Source organism: Bubalus kerabau, chromosome 1, assembly GCF_029407905.1.
Source record: "Bubalus kerabau isolate K-KA32 ecotype Philippines breed swamp buffalo chromosome 1, PCC_UOA_SB_1v2, whole genome shotgun sequence".
NCBI classification, from domain to species: domain Eukaryota; kingdom Metazoa; phylum Chordata; class Mammalia; order Artiodactyla; family Bovidae; genus Bubalus; species Bubalus kerabau.
In genome coordinates this window covers 182,357,980-182,376,847 of record NC_073624.1, presented here as the reverse complement: position 1 = coordinate 182,376,847, position 18,868 = coordinate 182,357,980, and the positions used below count along the sequence as shown (strand labels likewise).

Genomic DNA, 18,868 nt, shown 5'->3' with positions numbered 1-18,868 from the left:
CTCCCATTTACAAGACACCTAAACAGATTTCTCTCCTGCCAACCCAAACTGCATTCAGGGAGCTGAATTTAAAAGAAACACAAACTCTCTGTAAGAAAGAATTTATACCTATGGCTGATTCATGTTGAGGTTTGACCGAAAACAGCAAAATTCTGTAAAGCAATTATCCTTCAATAAAAAAATAAATTAATTAAATGAGAAAAAAAAAAGAATTGGCTTGAAAAGCTCTTAAACTGGCATGAGAAGCCCACTTAATGTTGAGAACTTATTTGGTCTTAAATTTTTTGATGGTTCATAAGAGGTTGGATCTACTGAGAAATCAACCCTTCACAAACCTTTAGGATTAAAGATACATCATAGTTAAGAAGTGTTACCTAGCCACTACAAACAAAAAAACAGCAAACAGTAATCTCAATTTCAGAACTTTCTCTGAGACTATTATAGTACCGATAGAAAAATATTCTGTAATAAGAAAAGCAAATTCAGGGTCTTAATTAGAGTTTATTAACTAATCATTGGTCCATAATATATGAATGCTATCCTCAGGATCAGTGATAGTGTATGATTTTATGCTTTAAAATTTTATAAAGCAATTATCATTCAATTAAAAATAAATACATTTTTTAATTTTAAAAAATAAATAAATTTTTAAAAAAGAAAAAAAATGTAGTCAGTAAGAATTTGCTGTGTGAGGTATTTGCTGTATGACTCAGGAAACTCAAACTGGGGCTCTGTGACAACCTAGAGGGGTGGGAGGTGGGAGGGAGGCTCAAGAGGGAGGGGACATATGTATACCTATGGCTCATCCATGTTGATGTATGGCAGAAACCAACACAATATTATAATCATCCTTCAATTAAAAATAAATAAATTAAGGGGAAAAGAGATATTAAAAATACATTTATAGAAATATGAAGTCCACTAAGAGCAAATATTTATATTTGAGTTATATGTGTGACCACAACACACATTTGAGTGAACACATATTTCCATGGAAGATAGATGTCGTAAAACCAAATAAATATGAAAAATCTCTAGAAGTTAATTTAAAAAATAGAAATGCTATCTGATTAGGAATTTTTTAAAATTTATACCCCAGAGAGTGGTTTTAGCTGTTTAGGACTACATTACAAATCAAGAGTTTCTTGTACATCATTCAGATAAGATACAGTATATTTGAGTGTTTTTTAGTGTCCTTTAATTAGAATGACTTTTCTAAGAGAGAAAAAACTTTTACTATAGATTTTTCCTTCAAAATTGAGGGGACACATATTACATCATGTTCATGAATTTATTATGTCAAAAAGTCCTTACTTCTCTTGCATTCTTTGGCCACATGCCTCTAAAATAGGTAAGTAAAGAAGCAAATGAGTAATTAACCTCCAATTAAAATAAATAAATTTTAGAAAAAGAAGCAAATGATATTTGGGGCCTCATTAAAGATGGGCTCACAACTGAGAAATATTGCTAAAGTTGCTAGGCCATGTGGTCATCAAGTGTGAATATTTTATTTGTTAATTGCTTAAATCCAAAGTATGGACACTTCTCTGGGTGCCTCTACATTTGTTTTGTTTATTCAACACTCTTCTTTTCATAAGGTGCCCCATCTACATGGAAAAAAAGAATTTAACAGGTGTCTCAGAATTCCTCCTCCTGGGCCTCTCAGATGATTCAGACCTGCAGCCCCTCCTCTTTGGGCTCTTCCTGTCCATGTACCTGGTCACTGTGCTTGGGAACCTGCTCATCATCCTGGCTGTCAGCTCTGATTCCCACCTCCACACCCCTATGTACTTCTTCCTCTCCAATTTGTCCTTGACTGATGTCAGTTTCAGCACCACCACCATCCCCAAGATGCTAGTGAACCTCCAGACACACAGCAAATCCATCACCTATGCAGGCTGCCTAACTCAACTGACCTTCTTTTCTCTTTTTGCATTTTTGGAGAGTCTCCTTCTGACAGTGATGGCCTATGACCGGTTGGTGGCCATCTGTCACCCTCTGCACTACCTGGTCATCATGAACCCCTGCTTTTGTGGCTTGTTGGTCCTGGTGTCATTTTCCATCAGCCTTTTGACCTCCCTGCTGCACTACTTGATGGTGTCACAGCTTACTTTCTGTGAAGAAGTGGAAGTTCCTCATTTCTTTTGTGATCCTCCTCAACTCTTCAACCTTTCCTGTTCTGACACCTTCATCAACAACATATTAATCTATTTCATTGGTGCCATCTTGGGTGGAGTTCCACTCTCCGGGATCCTTTACTCCTATACTCGAATTATTTCCTCCATTCTAAGAGTCTCATCTTCAGGTGGGAAGTACAAAGCCTTCTCCACCTGTGGTTCTCACCTGGCAGTTGTTTGTTTGTTTTATGGAACTGGCCTTGGGGTGTACCTCAGCTCAGCTGTCTCATCTTCCCATAGGAAGGGTGCAGTGGCCTCAGTAATGTACACTGTGGTCACCCCTATGCTGAACCCCTTCATCTACAGCCTAAGGAACAAGGACATAAAGAGTGCCCTCTGGAAGATTATTATCAGAAGAACCTAATTTCAATACCTGTGTCATATGTACCTATATGTGTGTGTGTATATGTATATATGTTCCTAAGACTGGTAAAGGCAGTAACAACAAATATGTGCACCAAGTGATTCTGAATATTCAGTCTCACACCATATATGTACCTCTCTGTTTATATATTTTTCCTATTAAAATAGCTCTAATGAAATTGGAACATTATTTAGTCACCCAGTGTGAGTCATAACCATTCCAAGATTTTGCATACCACATCACTACACCTTTTCAATTTCCTTATGTATTCCACAGAACCCTTGGTCCCTGGCAGTCTTGTTTCCATAGTTACAAAATAAATGCAGCTCTTTGTTGTTGTTGTTGTTCAGTATCTCCGACGTGTCCGACTCTTGCAACTCCACGGACTATAGCATATCAGGCTACTCTGTACTCCACTATCTCCTGGAGTTTGCTCAAATTCATGTGCATTGATTTGGTGATGCTATCTAACCATAGCATCCTCTGCCACCCACTTTTCCTGCCCTCAGTCTTTCCCATCATCAGGGTATTTTCCAATAAGTCAGCTCTTTGGATCAGGTAGCCAAAGTATTGAAGCTGCAGCTTCAGCATCAGTTTTTCCAATGAATATTCAGGGTTGATTTCCTTTAGAATTGACTGGTTTAATCTCCTTACAGTCCAAGGGATTCTCAAGAGTCTTCTCCAGCACCACAATTCAAAAGCATCAATTCTCTGGTGCTCAGCCTTCATGGTCCAACTCTCAAATCTGTACCTGACTACTAGAAAAACCATAGTTTTGATGATATTGACCTTTGTCAGCAAAGTGATGTCTCTTCTTTTTAATAGGCTATCTATGTTTGTCATAGCTTTTCTTCCAAGGAAGGAAACACAGCTCTATTTCTTGTTATATATTGATTCTATACTTTTCCTTTTATTATTTGTCATATGTATCTATACTCTACCATAATGATCAACACATCCAATATATTATTGCTTGTTAATAATCTTTTTGTGAAAATAGAATGGGTATTTAATTTCCAAATCAGAGAAATTTGAAATTAAAATAGGGCACTATGAATACTGAGTTTACATAAGCAGTTATCAATTGGGACTTCCCTAGGAAAACTGGGGTATATGCTTCCCAAGGAGTAGAGAAGAGACTACCTACCAGAGAAAAATTGATTCCAAAATTTTCTGATAAATCTCCTTCCCATTCCATCTAACTTCTCCCCAATCATATTACTTAGTGAGACATAAAGGGACAAAAAATTGAATGATTCCACAGATAAAGTAGTCAAATTTAAAGAGAATGATGGTTTTGGGATCAGGAAAAGGGGAGTTAGTTTTTAATGGGCACAGAGTGTCCATTAGGGGAAGATGAAATAGTTCTGGAGACGGATAGTGGTGATGGTTGCTAAACAATGTGAATGTACTTAATGCTGCTGAATTGTACAATTAAAAATGGAGAGGTAAATGTTATGTTTATTTTTTTTCTTACCACAACAAAAAAAAAAATCTCCTGTCAGAAATAAGAGATGAATTGCTCCAAATTTGGGTGTTAACCCTCAGGAATCAACTCCTAGAGGTATCTGCCTCAGCTTCAGAGAGCCCACATCTGATGACTGCATAATGTGAGGTTGTAAGCATTGGGCTCCTTTCCCTCAACTGCAGCCAACTCTAAGGGATCATCTTTATAGCACCCTGGTGGTTTTCATAGAACTTTGAGGGTCTTCAGCTTGGCTTGACTTTTCCACTGCCCTGTCATGCTACAGAGAGTTTGCCAAACCACAGAGTCTAGGGAACAGTTCTCACAAGATTGTCCTCATTTCAGACACCAACACAAGTGCAGTGGTTCCCAGAGTGACTCTCACTTTGGGCATCTTGGCTCCAAATTCAAAAACTATAATAACAAAAAACATAAATCTCCAAGACAGAAAGCCCAAACCTTGAGACCAGGACTATAGAAAGAAAAATACGATAATGCCAGAGACAGAAAACTTAACCATGAACATAGAAATACTATCACATTCTTGGAAGAGACCAAAATCTCTCTAGATTTCATGATTAATTAAGTGAATTTACAGACATAAAATCATGTATTGCTTCCCCTAATTGAAAAAAAAAGTGTGTCTGAATTTGATGATGAGAAAATAAACTGGAAGGCAGAGGTGAGGAGTACAAGTCAGCCACTTCCAGGCTCTACTGGATTCTTCCTAATACATTCACTTTTCTCCTTTTCCTCTTCCATTAAATTAGCAAATCCTCAGGGATTGAGAGACCATGGACCAGTTTGGCTAATTATCTGCTCTGTGCATGAAGTTCTCCAGGCTGCATCACTGTAAATAATCAGCCTGTGCTTCCCAGCCCTTCAGTTAGCCAGCTCCAGTCCAATGGGATCAATACCCATATGTCTCATCCTCCCAGAGTGGTTGTCTGCACCAGGAGGCCCACACCTGAGTCTGTCTTACTGTCTGTTCTTAGGACAAAGCCTCAGCCTTCATCCAATAGCAGGTAGGGGACAGGCAGCCAATCTGCAACACTCAGTCCTGGTCAAGCGGAGGGACAGCCCAGCCCAGAGAGTGCCAAGTGCAGTGGGAGATACTGAATGCAGGAGGGATGAGGGAGACTTGTGTGCTCATCATCAAGGCAGTGGGAGTTATGATAGTCAGTGGGAGGCCACCAAAATGCAAAGATCAGCTCAAAGCCTACAAGGTTTACGTTATTGTTAGTGGTGGGGATGGTAGAATGCTTATTCAAGTTTTTGTTTTCCTTCCACACTGGTTCTATCTTCCTTGGGCATCTTTTCTACTACCAGGAAACGGGTCCTTCTAAAGTGTCACCTAAGTTCTCCAGATGATCTTGAAGGTGATGGTGATGAAATGAGGACAACCACAGTATTACAAAGACTTATATAGGAATTCATACACCAGAGGCTGGAGTAATTTTTAAATGTAGTTTGTTATTTTATTTGCATTGAAAGTGTGAATGTTTTAGTCACTAATTCATGTCCAATTCTTTACAACCCCATGGACTGTAGTCTGCCAGGCTCCTCTGTCAATGGAATTCTCCAGGCAAGAATACTGGAGTGGGTTACCATTCCCTTCTCCAGGGGATCTTCCCAATCCAGGGATCAAACCTGGGTCGCCTGCATTACCAGCAGATTCTTTACCATCTGAGCCACCAGGGAAACTACAAGAATACTGGAGTGGGTAGCCATTCTGTTTTCCAGAGGATCTTCCAAACCCAGGGACTGAACTAGGTGTCATCTGTTGCAGACAGATTCTTTATTCTTTGAGGCAACAGGGAAGCTCTTTATCTGCATTCCCATCCCCCAAAAGAAAGCAACATGCATTATTATCATTTTCCACCTGAGGATAAGAATTTTAACTTTAATGTAATTTTGTTCAGGCTCTGTGGTAGAGAGGAGAATAAAGCCAGATTCGAAGGCAGACAGTGACACTCCATTTACAAGTCACCTTGACAGTATTCTCTCCTGCCAATCCAGCCAACATTTAGGGGGCTGAATTTAGGAGAAACACAAACTCTCTATAAGGAAGAATTGTCATGAAAAGCTCTCTTAAGCTGGCATAAGGAGGCCAGCTTGGTGTTTGAGACCTGATTAGGTCTTAAATTTTTTGACTGTTCATAAGAGGTGGGATTTGATGAAAAATCAAGTCTTCATATATATTCAGGAACAGAAGGATATTAAAGAAGTTTTACCTGGCCACGACAAACAAATACAGCAAAATGTAAACTCAACCACCAATCTTTTTCTGAAAGTATTTGATACCGATTGAAAAAAAATTCTGTGTGTCTCTGGAAACATGCTATGTAGGCCTTCCACCCACTTTTATTGATTTTTTTTTCTGATATTGAGTTTCACAAGCTGTTTATGTATTTTGGGGCTTAATTATTTGTCCATAGCTTCATTTGCAAATATTTTTTCCTATTTTGAGCTTTGTCTTTTCATCTCATTTATGGTTATCTTTCCTGTGCAAAAGCTTTTAATTTTAATTGGGTCCCATTTTTGTTGTTGTCATGTTACATTTTATTTTCATTACCCTAGGTGGTGGGTCAAAAAAGATCTTACTGTGATTTAGATCAAGGAATGTTCTTCCTCTATTTTTCTTCTAGTACTTTATTTGTGAATTGATTAAATTCAGTTTGGACACTTATCTAGGTGCCTGTACCATTGTTTTGTGTATTCAACACTCTCTACTTTTTTTTGAAAGGTGTCCCATCAACATGAAACCACAGAATCTAACAGATGTCTCAGAATTCCTCCTCCTGGGCCTCTCAGATGATCCAGACCTGCAGCCCCTCCTCTTTGGACTCTTCCTGTCCATGTACCTGGTCACTGTGCTTGGGAACCTGCTCATCATCCTGGCTGTCAGCTCTGATTCCCACCTCCACACCCCTATGTACTTCTTCCTCTCCAATTTGTCCTTGACTGATGTCAGTTTCAGCACCACCACCATCCCCAAGATGCTAGTGAACCTCCAGACACACAGCAAATCCATCACCTATGCAGGCTGCCTAACTCAACTGACCTTCTTTTCTCTTTTTGCATTTTTGGAGAGTCTGCTTCTGACGGTGATGGCCTATGACCGGTTGGTGGCCATCTGTCACCCTCTGCACTACCTGGTCATCATGAACCCCCGCTTCTGTGGCTTGTTGGTCCTGGTGTCATTTTCCATCAGCCTTTTGACCTCCCTGCTGCACTACTTGATGGTATCACAGCTTACTTTCTGTGAAGAAGTGAAAGTTCCTCATTTCTTTTGTGAACTTTCTCAACTCCTCAACCTTTCCTGTTCTGACACCTTCATCAATAACATATTAATCTATTTCATTGGTGCCATCTTGGGTGGAGTTCCACTCGCGGGGATCCTTTACTCTTATATTCAAATTATATCCTCCATTCTAAGAGTCTCTTCATCAGATGGGAAGTACAAAGCCTTCTCTACCTGTGGTTCTCATCTGTCAGTTGTTTGCTTATTTTATGGAACTGGCCTTGGGGTTTATTTCATCTCCACTGTCTCCTTTTCCCACAGGAAGAGTGCAGTGGTCTCGGTGATGTACACTGTGGTCACCCCTATGCTGAACCCCTTCATCTATAGCCTAAGGAACAAGGAAATCAAGAGTGCCCTGTGGAGAATTATCATCAGAAAAGCCTGATTTCAATACTTGTGTAATTTCTCTGTTGTTGTTTGTTAAGACTGCAAAAGACAGTAAAATCAAATATGTGCAACAAGTAACTGAATCTGCAGTTCCATAGCATATATGTAGCAATTTGGGTTTCTGGTTACATTTTTTTTTTCCTCTTAAATTAGCTCTACTGAAATTGGAACATTATTTGGGGTCATAACCCTTCCAAGATTTTGCACACCACCTAACTGTACACTTCTCAATTTCCTTATGTATTACCCAAAGCCTTTGGTCACAGGCAGTCTTATTTCTATAGCTTCCAAATAAACACAGATCTATTTCTTGTCATATACTGAATCTTTGGGCTTTCCTGCTGGCCTAACAGTAAAGAATCCTCCTGTAGTACAGGAGATGAGAGTTCAGTCCCTGGGTTGGGAAGATCCCATGGAGAAGGAAATGACACCTCACCCCAGCATTCTTGCCTCAGAAATCTCATGGACAGAGAAGCCTGGCAGGCTACAGTCCCTGAGGCCCCAAAACATCTTAGTGACTAAACAACAACTGATTCTATGTTTTCCTATTATTATTCCCAATCTGTTATGTGTATTTAAACCCTACCTTAATGACCAAGACATCTAATATATTTTTGCTCCTTAATGAATTTTGGCAAATAGGATGGGTATTTCATTTCATTTCCAAACCAAAGTATTCTGATATTAAAATAGGATGCTATGAATACTAAGTTTGAATAAGAAGTTGTTAACTGGGATTTTACTAGGAAAACTGGGATGTGTGCTTCCTGAGGGGTAGATATAGAGTACCCACCAAAGTAAAGTCAATTCCCAATTTTTCTGATAATTCTCCTTCCCATTCCATCTAACTTCTCCCCAATTATATTACATAAGTAAAGTTGCTCAGTTGTGTGTGACTGATCTTCACAATCCCATGGACTGTAGCCTACCAGGCTACTCCATCTGTTGAATTTTCCAGGCAAGAGTACTGGAGTGGGTTGCCATTTCCTTCTCCAGTGGATCTGCCCAACCCAGGGATTGAACTCAGGTCTCCCTCATTTCAGGCAGACGCTTTACCCTCTGAGCCACCAGGGAAGCCCAATCATATTACATAATCAGACATAAAGTATGGGGAGGGAGGTGGGAGGAGGGTTCAGGATGGGGAACACGTGTACACCCATGGCAGATTCATGTTGATGTATGGCAAAACCAATACAATATTGTAAAGTAATTAACCTCCAATTAAAATAAATAAATTTATATTTTAAAAAAATTAAATAAAATAAAAAAAGACCAGAAGTTGAGTAATTCCACTGATATGAAGTACCTAAAGTAGTCAAATTCCTATAGACAGAGAAGAGAATGATGGTTGCCAGAGGCTTTGGGAGGAGGAAAGTGGAGTTAGTGTTTAATGGGCACAGAGTTTCAGTTGGGGAAGACAAAATAGTTCCAGAGATGAATGGTGGTAATGGTTGCAAACAGTATGAATATACTTAATGCCACTTAACTGTACACTTAAAAATAGTTAACAGGGTAAAATTTATCTTATGTTGTTTTACCACACACACACACACACACAATCGGTCAGAAATGAGAGACGCTTTCCCCAAATGTTGGGTGTTATTCAGCCCTCAAGATTTATGTAGATGTATGGCAAAACCATCACAATATTATAAAGTAATTATGCTCCAATTACAATAAAGAAACTTTTTAAAAAAGAATCAACTTCTAGAGGGATCTCCCTCAGATACAGAGAGCCCAAGGCTGCCCACATCCGAAGACTGTATGATGTGAGTATATAAGCATTTGATTCCTTTCCCCTCAACTGCAGACAAATCTAAGGGGTCATCTTTAGAGCACCCTGGTGGTTTTTATAGACCTCTGAGGGGCTTCAACTTGGCTTTATTTTTTCCACTGCCCTTTCATACTGAAGAGAACTGGCCACACCACAAAATCGAGAGAACCATCCTCACGAGCCTGCCCTCATATCAGATACCGCCACAAGTGCACTGGTCCCCAGGGTTCCAGCCCAATTCGTGCTGAATGTGCTCAGTACTCAATCGTATCCAACACTTAGCAACCCCATGGACTGTAGCCTACAAGGCTCCTCTGTCCATGGAATTTTCCAGGCAAGAATATTAGAGCTGGTTGTCATTTCCTATTCCAGAGGACCTTCACAACCCAGGGATAGAACCCACATCTCTTGTATCTCCTACAGGGCAGGCAGGTTCTTTACCACTGCACCCCTTGGGAAGTTCCATGTCTGATGTAACTGAATATTCTTATTATCTGATAGGCAGGAAACTAGATAAATATGTGCAGCTTAATTGAGAAAACTGCATATCTCATTTTCTGTCTATTATTTAATGAAGACTTAATCTCTGAGTTCCTCATACATAGACTATGAGCCAGGAATACTGCAAGGATAAGATGTAGAAGGTCACAACAGACCGCATCTCACATATCCTGCTTTAAAACTAAAAAGACACTGTCTTAATGAACACTAAGAGTTCAAACACAAAGGTTTTAAAGAAAAATATATTTAGAGAGAGATGTGACCTCTTTATTAAGTAGAAATAAGCAATGCAGGAGATGCCAGAGACCCGGGTTCGAGTCCTGGGTTGGGAAGATCCCCTGGAGGAGAGCATGACAACCCACTCCAGTATTCTTGCCTGGGGAATCCCATGGACAGAGGAGCCTGGTGGGCTATAGTCCAAAGGTTGTAAAGAGTCAGACACGACTAAGGGATGAACACTGAGATGTTTGTAGAACTCAAGCACTAGAAAGGATGTGGCTTATTCTAACAGTGATGGAAGGACTCTATGGGTGTAAGAGAAACAAGAGATATTTCTGGCTGTATGGCTAGAAACAGCAAGGTGGGATCTGCAGAAGTACCCACAACAGGGCAAGTTTTTCATGTTCTAGTTCTTCTCTGGTGAATTTTTCTTGAAAAGATGATGTTTTGGATCCAAGGCTGGAACACAGAGAAATATCTCCATAGTTTTATTCTTTTTAGAGTCAACTGTACAGAGGGTTGGTTAATGAGGCTGGTTAAGTGGGTAGCTTCAAAGATGCTTTCAAAGATCCCCAGCACCTCTGTTCATGCCCTTGTACATACGTGTCTCCTTGAACTGAACACAGTGACTTGTTTCCAGTCAACTGAATTTGGAAAACTATTGGCCTGTCGCTTCCACCATTAATGTGTAAAAGAGCTCAACTTTCATCTTGCCAGTCCTCTCCAGTCTACTGACCACCTTGCTCTGATGGAAGTCAGTTGCCGAGTCATAAGAGGTAAGAAACTAAGAGAATCCTCTAGTCTCCAAAGCACTCAGTACTATGAACAGACATGGAAATGAGCTTGGAATCAAATATTCTTCTAGTCAAACCTTGATAAGACTACAACACTGGGCCCCATTTTGCATGTAGATTCTCTGATGCCCCTTGAAGTGTTTAAGCAAGCTAGCAAATTACTAGACAAATATGTTAAAATAAACAGTTGTGTAATGTAACAACATACATCAAATGAAAAGAAAACATAAGAGTTAGAATTTTAAATTAATTCTGTCCTTGGAATTTTCCAGGTAAGAATACTGGAGTGGGTTTCCATTTCCTTCTCCAGGGGATCTTCCCAAACTGGGGATCAAACCCAGGTCTTCTGCATTGCAGGCAGATTCTTTACTGTCTGAGCTACCAGGGAAGCCCCTAAATTAATAGAATTTAGGATTTAAAATTCCAAGCATATTGGAACTAGAAATTGGATTGTCATTCAAAATTCTAAAAACCATAAATCTCCAAGGCAGAAAATCCAAAACTCCAGACAAGGACTATAGAAAAAAAATATGACAATGCCAGAGACAGAAATCTTTTTTTTTTTATAGGTTATGGTATAATTCTTTTTTTTTTCTTTCTTTCTTTTTTTTTAAATTTTATTTTATTTTTAAATTTTACATAATTGATTAGTTTTGCCAAATATCAAAATGAATCCGCCACAGGTATACATGTGTTCCCCATCCTGAACCCTCCTCCCTCCTCCCTCCCCATACCATCCCTCTGGGTCGTCCCAGTGCACCAGCCCCAAGCATCCAGTATCGTGCATCGAACCTGGACTGGCGACTCGTTTCATACATGATATTTTACATGTTTCAATGCCATTCTCCCAAATCTTCCCACCTTCTCCCTCTCCCACAGAGTCCATAAGACTGTTCTATACATCAGTGTCTCTTTTGCTGTCTCGTACACAGGATTATTGTTACCATCTTTCTAAATTCCATATATATGCGTTAGTATACTGTATTGGTGTTTTTCTTTCTGGCTTACTTCACTCTGTATAATAGGCTCCAGTTTCATCCACCTCATTAGAACTGATTCAAATGTATTCTTTTTAATGGCTGAGTAATACTCCATTGTGTATATGTACCACAGCTTTCTTATCCATTCATCTGCTGATGGACATCTAGGTTGCTTCCATGTCCTGGCTATTATAAACAGTGCTGTGATGAACTATGAAAATAAAGATACTATCAGAATCTTGGGAGGGAAGACCTAAATCTCTCTAAATTTCATGACTAATTCAGTGGATTTACAGACATAAAATCATGTATTGCTTCCCCTAATTGAAAAAAAAAAAATGTGTCTGAATTTGATGATGAGGAAATAAACTGGAAGGCAGAGGTGAGGAGCAGAAGTCAGCCTCCTCCAGGCTCTACTGGATCCTTCCTAATACATTCACTTTTCTCCTTTTCCTCCTCCATTAAATTAGCAAACCCTCAGGGATTGAGAGACTGTGGACCAGTTTGGCTAATTTGCTACGTGCATGAAGGTCTCCAGGCTATATCACTGTAAATAAGCAGCCTGTGCTTCCCAGCCCTTCAGTTAGCCAGCTCCAGTCCAATGGGATCAATACCTGTGTGTCTCATCCCCCCAGAGTTGTTGTCTGCACCAAAGGCCCACACCTGAGTCTGTCTTGCTGCCTGTCCTGAGGACAAAGCCTCAGCCCTCATCCAACAGCAGGTAGGGAAGGGGCAGCCAATCTACATCCCTCAGTCCTGGTCCAGCAAAGACACAGCTCAGCCCAGAGAGTGCCAAGTGCAGTGGGAGACACTGAGGGCAGGAGGAAATAGAGGAGCCTTGTTTGCTCACCATCAAAGAAGTGGGACAGTTGGAATAGTCAGCGGGAGGCCACTAAAATGCACAGATTCAGCTCAAAGCCTGAGCTTTATGTTATTGTTAGTGGTGGGGATCCCAGAACACTTAAGTTTTTGCTTTCCTTTCACACTGGTTCTATCTTCCTTGAGCATCATTTCTACTTGATTAGGAAACAGCTCCCTCTAAAGTGTCCCCCTAAGTTATCCAGATGTTCTTGAAGGTGACGGTGATGAAATGATGACAATAACCACAGTATTACAAAGATGTATGTAGGAATTCACACACTAGAGGCTGAAGTGATTTTTTAATGTAGTTTGTTATTTTATCTGCATTGAAAGTGTGAATGTGAAAGTTTTAGTCTCTATGTCATGTCCGACTCTTTTCAACCCTATGGACTGTAGTCCGCCAAGGCTCCTCCGTCAGTGGAATTCCCCAGGCAAGAATACTGGAGTGGGTTGCTATTCCCTTCTCCAGGGAATCTTCCCAACCCAGGAACCAAACCCTAGTGTCCCACATTGCAGGCAGATTCTTTACTCTTTGAACCAATAGGGAAACCCTTTATCTGAATTACTATCCCCCACAAAAAGAGAGCAACATTCATTATTATCACTTTACACCTGAGGGTGGAAATTTTAGTTTTAATGTAATTTTGATCAGGCCCTGTGGTATAGAAGGGGATAAAGTCAGATTCGAATGCAGACAGTGAAACTCCATTTACAAGGCACCTTGATAGTATTCTGTCCTGTCAATCCAACCAATAGTCAGGGAGCTGAATTTAGGAGAAACAGAAACTCACTATAAGGAAGAATTGGCATGAAAAGCTCTTAAGCTGGCATAAGGAGGCTAAAGTAGTGTTTAGGACCTGATTGGGTCTTGATTTTTTTGACGGTTCATAAAAGGTAGGATCTGATGAAAAATCAACCCTTCACAAATACTTAGAATTAGAGGCATGTATAAGAAGTTTTACCTAGCCACTACAAACAAACACAGCAAAACATAAACTCACACTCCAACCTTTCTCTGAGAGTGTATGACATTGATAAAGAAAACATTCTCTATGTCTTTGGAGGAGGCCTTCCCTGATGATTCATGGTAAAGAATCTGCCTGCAATGCAGTAGACCCAAGTTTGATCCCTGGGGCAGGAAGATCCCCTGGAGAAGGGAATGGCAACCCACTCCAGTATTCTTGCCTGGAGATTTTCACGGACAGAGGATCCTGGCAGGCTACAGTCCATGGGGTCACAAAGAGTTGGACATGACTGAACAACTAACACACTTTAGAGAAATTTCTGCATAGGAATTCCATCCATTTTTTGATTGAGTTGCTTATTTTTTCTGATATTGAGTTTCATAAGCTGTATATTTTGGAGATTACTACCTTGTCCATTGCTTCATTTGCAAATACTTTCTCCCATCCTGAGGATTGTCTTTTCATCTCATTTATGGTTGTCTAAAGAGATGGGAATACCAGACCACCTGACCTGCCTTTTGAGAAATTTGTATGCAGGTCAGGAAGCAACAGTTCGAATTGGACATGGAAAAACAGACTGGTTCCAAATAGGAAAAGCAGTATGTCAAGGCTGTATATTGTCACCCTGCTTATTTAACTTTTATGCAGAGTACATCATGAGAAATGCTGGGCTGGAGGAAGCACAAGCTGGAATCAAAATTGCCGGGAGAAATATCAATAACCTCAGATATGCAGATGACACCACCTTTATGGAAGAAAGTGAAGAGGAACTAAAAAGCCTCTTGACGAAAGTGAAAGAGGAGAGTGAAAAAGTTGGCTTAAAACTCAACGTTCAGAAAACGAAGATCATGGCATCTGGTCCCATCACTTCATGGGAAATAGATGGATAAACAGTGGAAACAGTGTCAGACTTTATTTTGGGGGGCTCCAAAATCACTGCAGATGGTGACTGAAGCCATGAAATTAAAAGACGCTTACTCCTTGGAAGAAAAGTTATGACCAACCTAGATAGCATATTGAAAAGTGGAGACATTACTTTGCCAACAAAGGTCTGTCTAGTCAAGGCTATGGTTTTTCCTGTGGTCATGTATGGATGTGAGAGTTGGACTGTGAAGAAAGTTGAGTGCCGAAGAATTGATGCTTTTGAACAGTGGTGCTGGAGAAGACTCTTGAGAGTCCCTTGGACTGCAAGGAGATCCAACCAGTCCATTCTGAAGGAGATCAGCCCTGGGATTTTTTTGGAAGGACTGATGATAAAGCTGAAACTCCAGTACTTTGGCCACTTCATGCAAAGTGTTGACTCATTGGAAAAGACTCTGATGCTGGGAGGGATGGGGGGCAGGAGGAGAAGGGGACGATAGAGGATGAGATGGCTGGATGGCATCACTGACTCGATGGATGTGAGTCTGAGTGAACTGCAGGAGCTGGTGATGGACAGGGAAGCCTGGCGTGCTGCGATTCATGGGGTCACAAAGAGTCAGACAGGACTGAGAGACTGAACTGACTGACTGACTGACCTGCTGTGCAAAATCTTTTCATTTTAATTAGGTCCCATTTGTATGTTTGCTTTTATTTTCATTTTCCTAGGAGGTAGGTCCAGAGAAGCCAATGGCACCCCATTCCAGTACTCTTGCCTGGAAAATCCCATGGACAGAGGAGCCTGGTGCCCTGCAGTCCGTGGGGTCACCAAAAGTTGGATACGACTGAACAACTTCACTTTCACTTTTCACTTTCATGCATTGGAGAAGGAAATGGCAACCCTCTCCAGTGTTCTTGCCTGAAGAATCCCAGGGATGGGGAAGCCTGGTGGGCTGCCGTCTATGGGATCGCAAAGAGTCAGACACGACTGAAACGACTTAGCAGCAGCAGCAGCAGGAGATAGGTCAAAAAAGATCTTGCTGTGCTTTTTGTCAAGGAGTGTTCTTCCGATGTTTTCCTCTAAGAATTTTAAACTGCCCAGTCTTATATTTAGGTCTTTAATCTATTTTGAGTTTATTTTTGTGTATGGTGTTAGGGAGTGGTAGGAATGTAGATTTTTTTTTTTAATTACATAAACTTTATTTAAAGTCAAAAAATTAGACTTAAATAAATGGAAATATTTACTATGTACCAGATGAGAAATTTTGATATAGTTAAGATGACAATTCTCCCCAAATAAATCTATAAATTCAGTGTAACTACAATTAGAAGTGAAGCAGGGTTTTTGTGTTATCTGTATGCTGATCTTGATACATGTAAGGCTTTCTTGGTGACTTTGAGGATCTTTTGTACAAAATAATATTCGAGGTTCATTTAGATTTTTAAAGCTAATGTTCAATTTATTAAAGACATAAATCGAAGAACCGCCTCTTTCCTTAAACTTTTTTTTGTTGGCTGTGCCTGATCTTCATTGTTCGAGCTTTTCTCTAGTTGTGGCAAGCAGGGAATACTCTCAAGTTGTGGTAAGTGGACTTCTCTTTGCAGAGGTTTCTCTTGTTGCAGAGCATGGACTCTAGGGCACGTGGGCTTCAGTAGTTGCGGCTCCAGAACACAGGCTCAATAGTCGTGGTGCATAAAGCTACTATGGAGAACAGTATGGAGGTTCCTTAACAAATTAAAAATAGAGCTACCATATGATCTAGCAATCACCGTCCTGGGCATACACTGAGAAAACTGTAAATCACAAAGACACATGCATCCAAGGTTCATTGCGGCACTATTCACAATAACCAGGACATACAAGCAACCTAAACATCCACAAACAGATGAATGGATAAAGATGTGGTACATATATGCAATCGAATATTACTCAGCCATAAAAGGAATGACATTGGGTCATTTGTAGAGACATGGATGGACCTAGAGACAGTCATACAGAGTGAAGTAGGTCAGAAAGAGAAAAACAAATATCTAGAAAAATAATCTATAAAAATAGTACAGATGAACCTATTTTCAGGGCAGGAATAGAAACACAAGACATGGAGAATGGACTGGTGGTCATGGAGCAGGAGAAGGGTGGGATAAATTGGGAGACTAGAATTGACATTTGTGTACTGTATGAAACAGATAGCTAATGGGAAGCTACTGTATAGTACAGACAGCTCAGCTGGGTGCTCTGTGGTGACCTAGGTGGGTGGGAGGAGGAAGCAGGAGTGAGGTCTACAAGGGAGGGGGTATGTGTATACACATACGTGATTCACTTTGTTGTACCACAGAAACTAACACAACATTGTAAAGCAACTATACTCCAATTTTTAAAAATTTGCAAATACGAAAAACAAGTTCATATATATGTTAAAATTTAATTGTTAATCATTGGTGCATTGTATATTAATACTGTCTTCAAGATCAGCAATGCCAAATGGTTTTGTTCTTTCAGCAAAAACATATTCATCAAAATGTGAAGTTCTAAACGTAAGACCAGAAACTATAAAACTCCTAGAGGAGAACATAGGCAAAACACTCTCCAAAATAAATCACAGCAGGATCCTCTATGACCCACCTCCCAGAATATTGGAAATAAAAGCAAAAATAAACAAATGGGGCCTAATTAAAATTAAAAGCTTCTGCACAACAAAGGAAACTATAAGCAAGGTGAAAAGACAGCCTTCAGAATGGGAGAAAATAATAGCAAATGAAGCAACTGACAAAGAATTAATCTCAAAAATATACAAGCAACTCCTGCAACTCAATTCCAGAAAAATAAACGACCCAATTATGACCCAGAACTGCCATACGACCCAGCAATCCCACTACTGGGCATACACACTGAGGAAACCAGAAATGAAAGAGACACGTGTACCCCAATGTTCATCGCAGCACTGTTTATAATAGCCAGGACATGGAAGCAACCTAAATGTCCATCAGCAGATGAATGGATAAGAAAGCTGTGGTACATATACACAATGGAGTATTACTCAGCCATTAAAAAGAATACATTTGAATCAGTTCTAATGAGGTGGATGAAACTGGAGCCTATTATACAGAGTGAAGTAAGCCAGAAAGAAAAACACCAATACAGTATGCTGCTGCTGCTAAGTCACTTCAGTCGTGTCCAACTCTATGCGACCCCATAGACGGCAGCCCACCAGGCTCCCCCGTCCCTGGGATTCTCCAGGCAAGAACACTGGAGAGGGTTGCCATTTCCTTCTCCAATGCATGAAAGTGAAAAGTGAAATTGAAGTCGCTCAGTTGTGTCGGACTCCTAGCGACCCCATGGACTGCAGCCCACCAGGCCCCTCCATCCATAGGATTTTCCAGGCAAGAGTATAGAGTATACTAATGCATATATATGGAATTTAGAACAATGGTAACGATAACCCTGTATGCGAGACAGCAAAAGAGACACAGACGTATAGAACAGTTTTTTGGACTCTGTGGGAGAGGGAGAGGGTGGGATGATTTGAGAGAGTGGCATTTAAACATATGTACTATCATATGCAAAATGAATCGATGCTTGAGGCTGGTGCACTGGGATGACCCAGAGGGATGGGATGGAGAGGGAGATGGGAGGGGGGTTCAGGATGGGGAACACATGTACACCCATGGTGGATTCATGTCAATGTATGGCAAAACCAATACAATATTGTAAAGTAATTAGCCTCCAATTAAAATAAATAAATTTATATTAAACAAAAATGTGAAGTTCACCAAGACCAAGTGTTTATCAGTTACAGCTGAAGAGACTGACCAAACCACCCACACATTTGAGTGAGTTTCTATCTCCATGAAAGATGTATTTTATAAAACAAAAAAACGATGAAAAACCCTTAAAGTTAACTAGCAAATACGAATACTATCTGACTCTGAACATTTGATTTTAATTTAGAATCCAGTGAGTAAAGTTTTATCTTTTTAGGACTACATTGCAAGTCAATGAACTTTCTTGTACTACATTTAGATAAGATACAGTATATTTGAGTGCTTTTTAGTGTCCTCTAAGTATATTTTTATTTAATCAGAAGAATATTTTTTCATTTTTATTTTCCCATTAAAACTAGGGAGCAGATATATTATTGGGTTCATAGATTTGTTATCTCAAAATTTCCTTACCTCACTAACATTGTTTGGCCCCATGCCTTTAAAAACAGTGCTAAAA

At 40.0% G+C, this 18,868-nt stretch overlaps 2 protein-coding genes across 2 annotated transcripts; both read left to right on the top strand.

Moving 5' to 3' along the window:
* Window positions 1-1,602: 1,602 nt before the first annotated feature.
* LOC129642022 (olfactory receptor 18-like) lies at window positions 1,603-2,541 on the top strand. The gene has a single exon (XM_055566587.1). The coding sequence runs from the start codon at window positions 1,612-1,614 to the stop codon at window positions 2,539-2,541; it is 930 nt and encodes a 309-aa protein (XP_055422562.1). The 5' UTR covers window positions 1,603-1,611.
* Window positions 2,542-4,756: 2,215 nt separating this feature from the next.
* On the top strand, window positions 4,757-7,695 carry LOC129642021 (olfactory receptor 18-like). Its single transcript, XM_055566585.1, has 2 exons — window positions 4,757-4,769; window positions 6,725-7,695. The coding sequence occupies exon 2, from the start codon at window positions 6,766-6,768 to the stop codon at window positions 7,693-7,695; it is 930 nt and encodes a 309-aa protein (XP_055422560.1). The 5' UTR covers window positions 4,757-4,769; window positions 6,725-6,765.
* The last annotated feature ends 11,173 nt before the right edge of the window (window positions 7,696-18,868 follow it).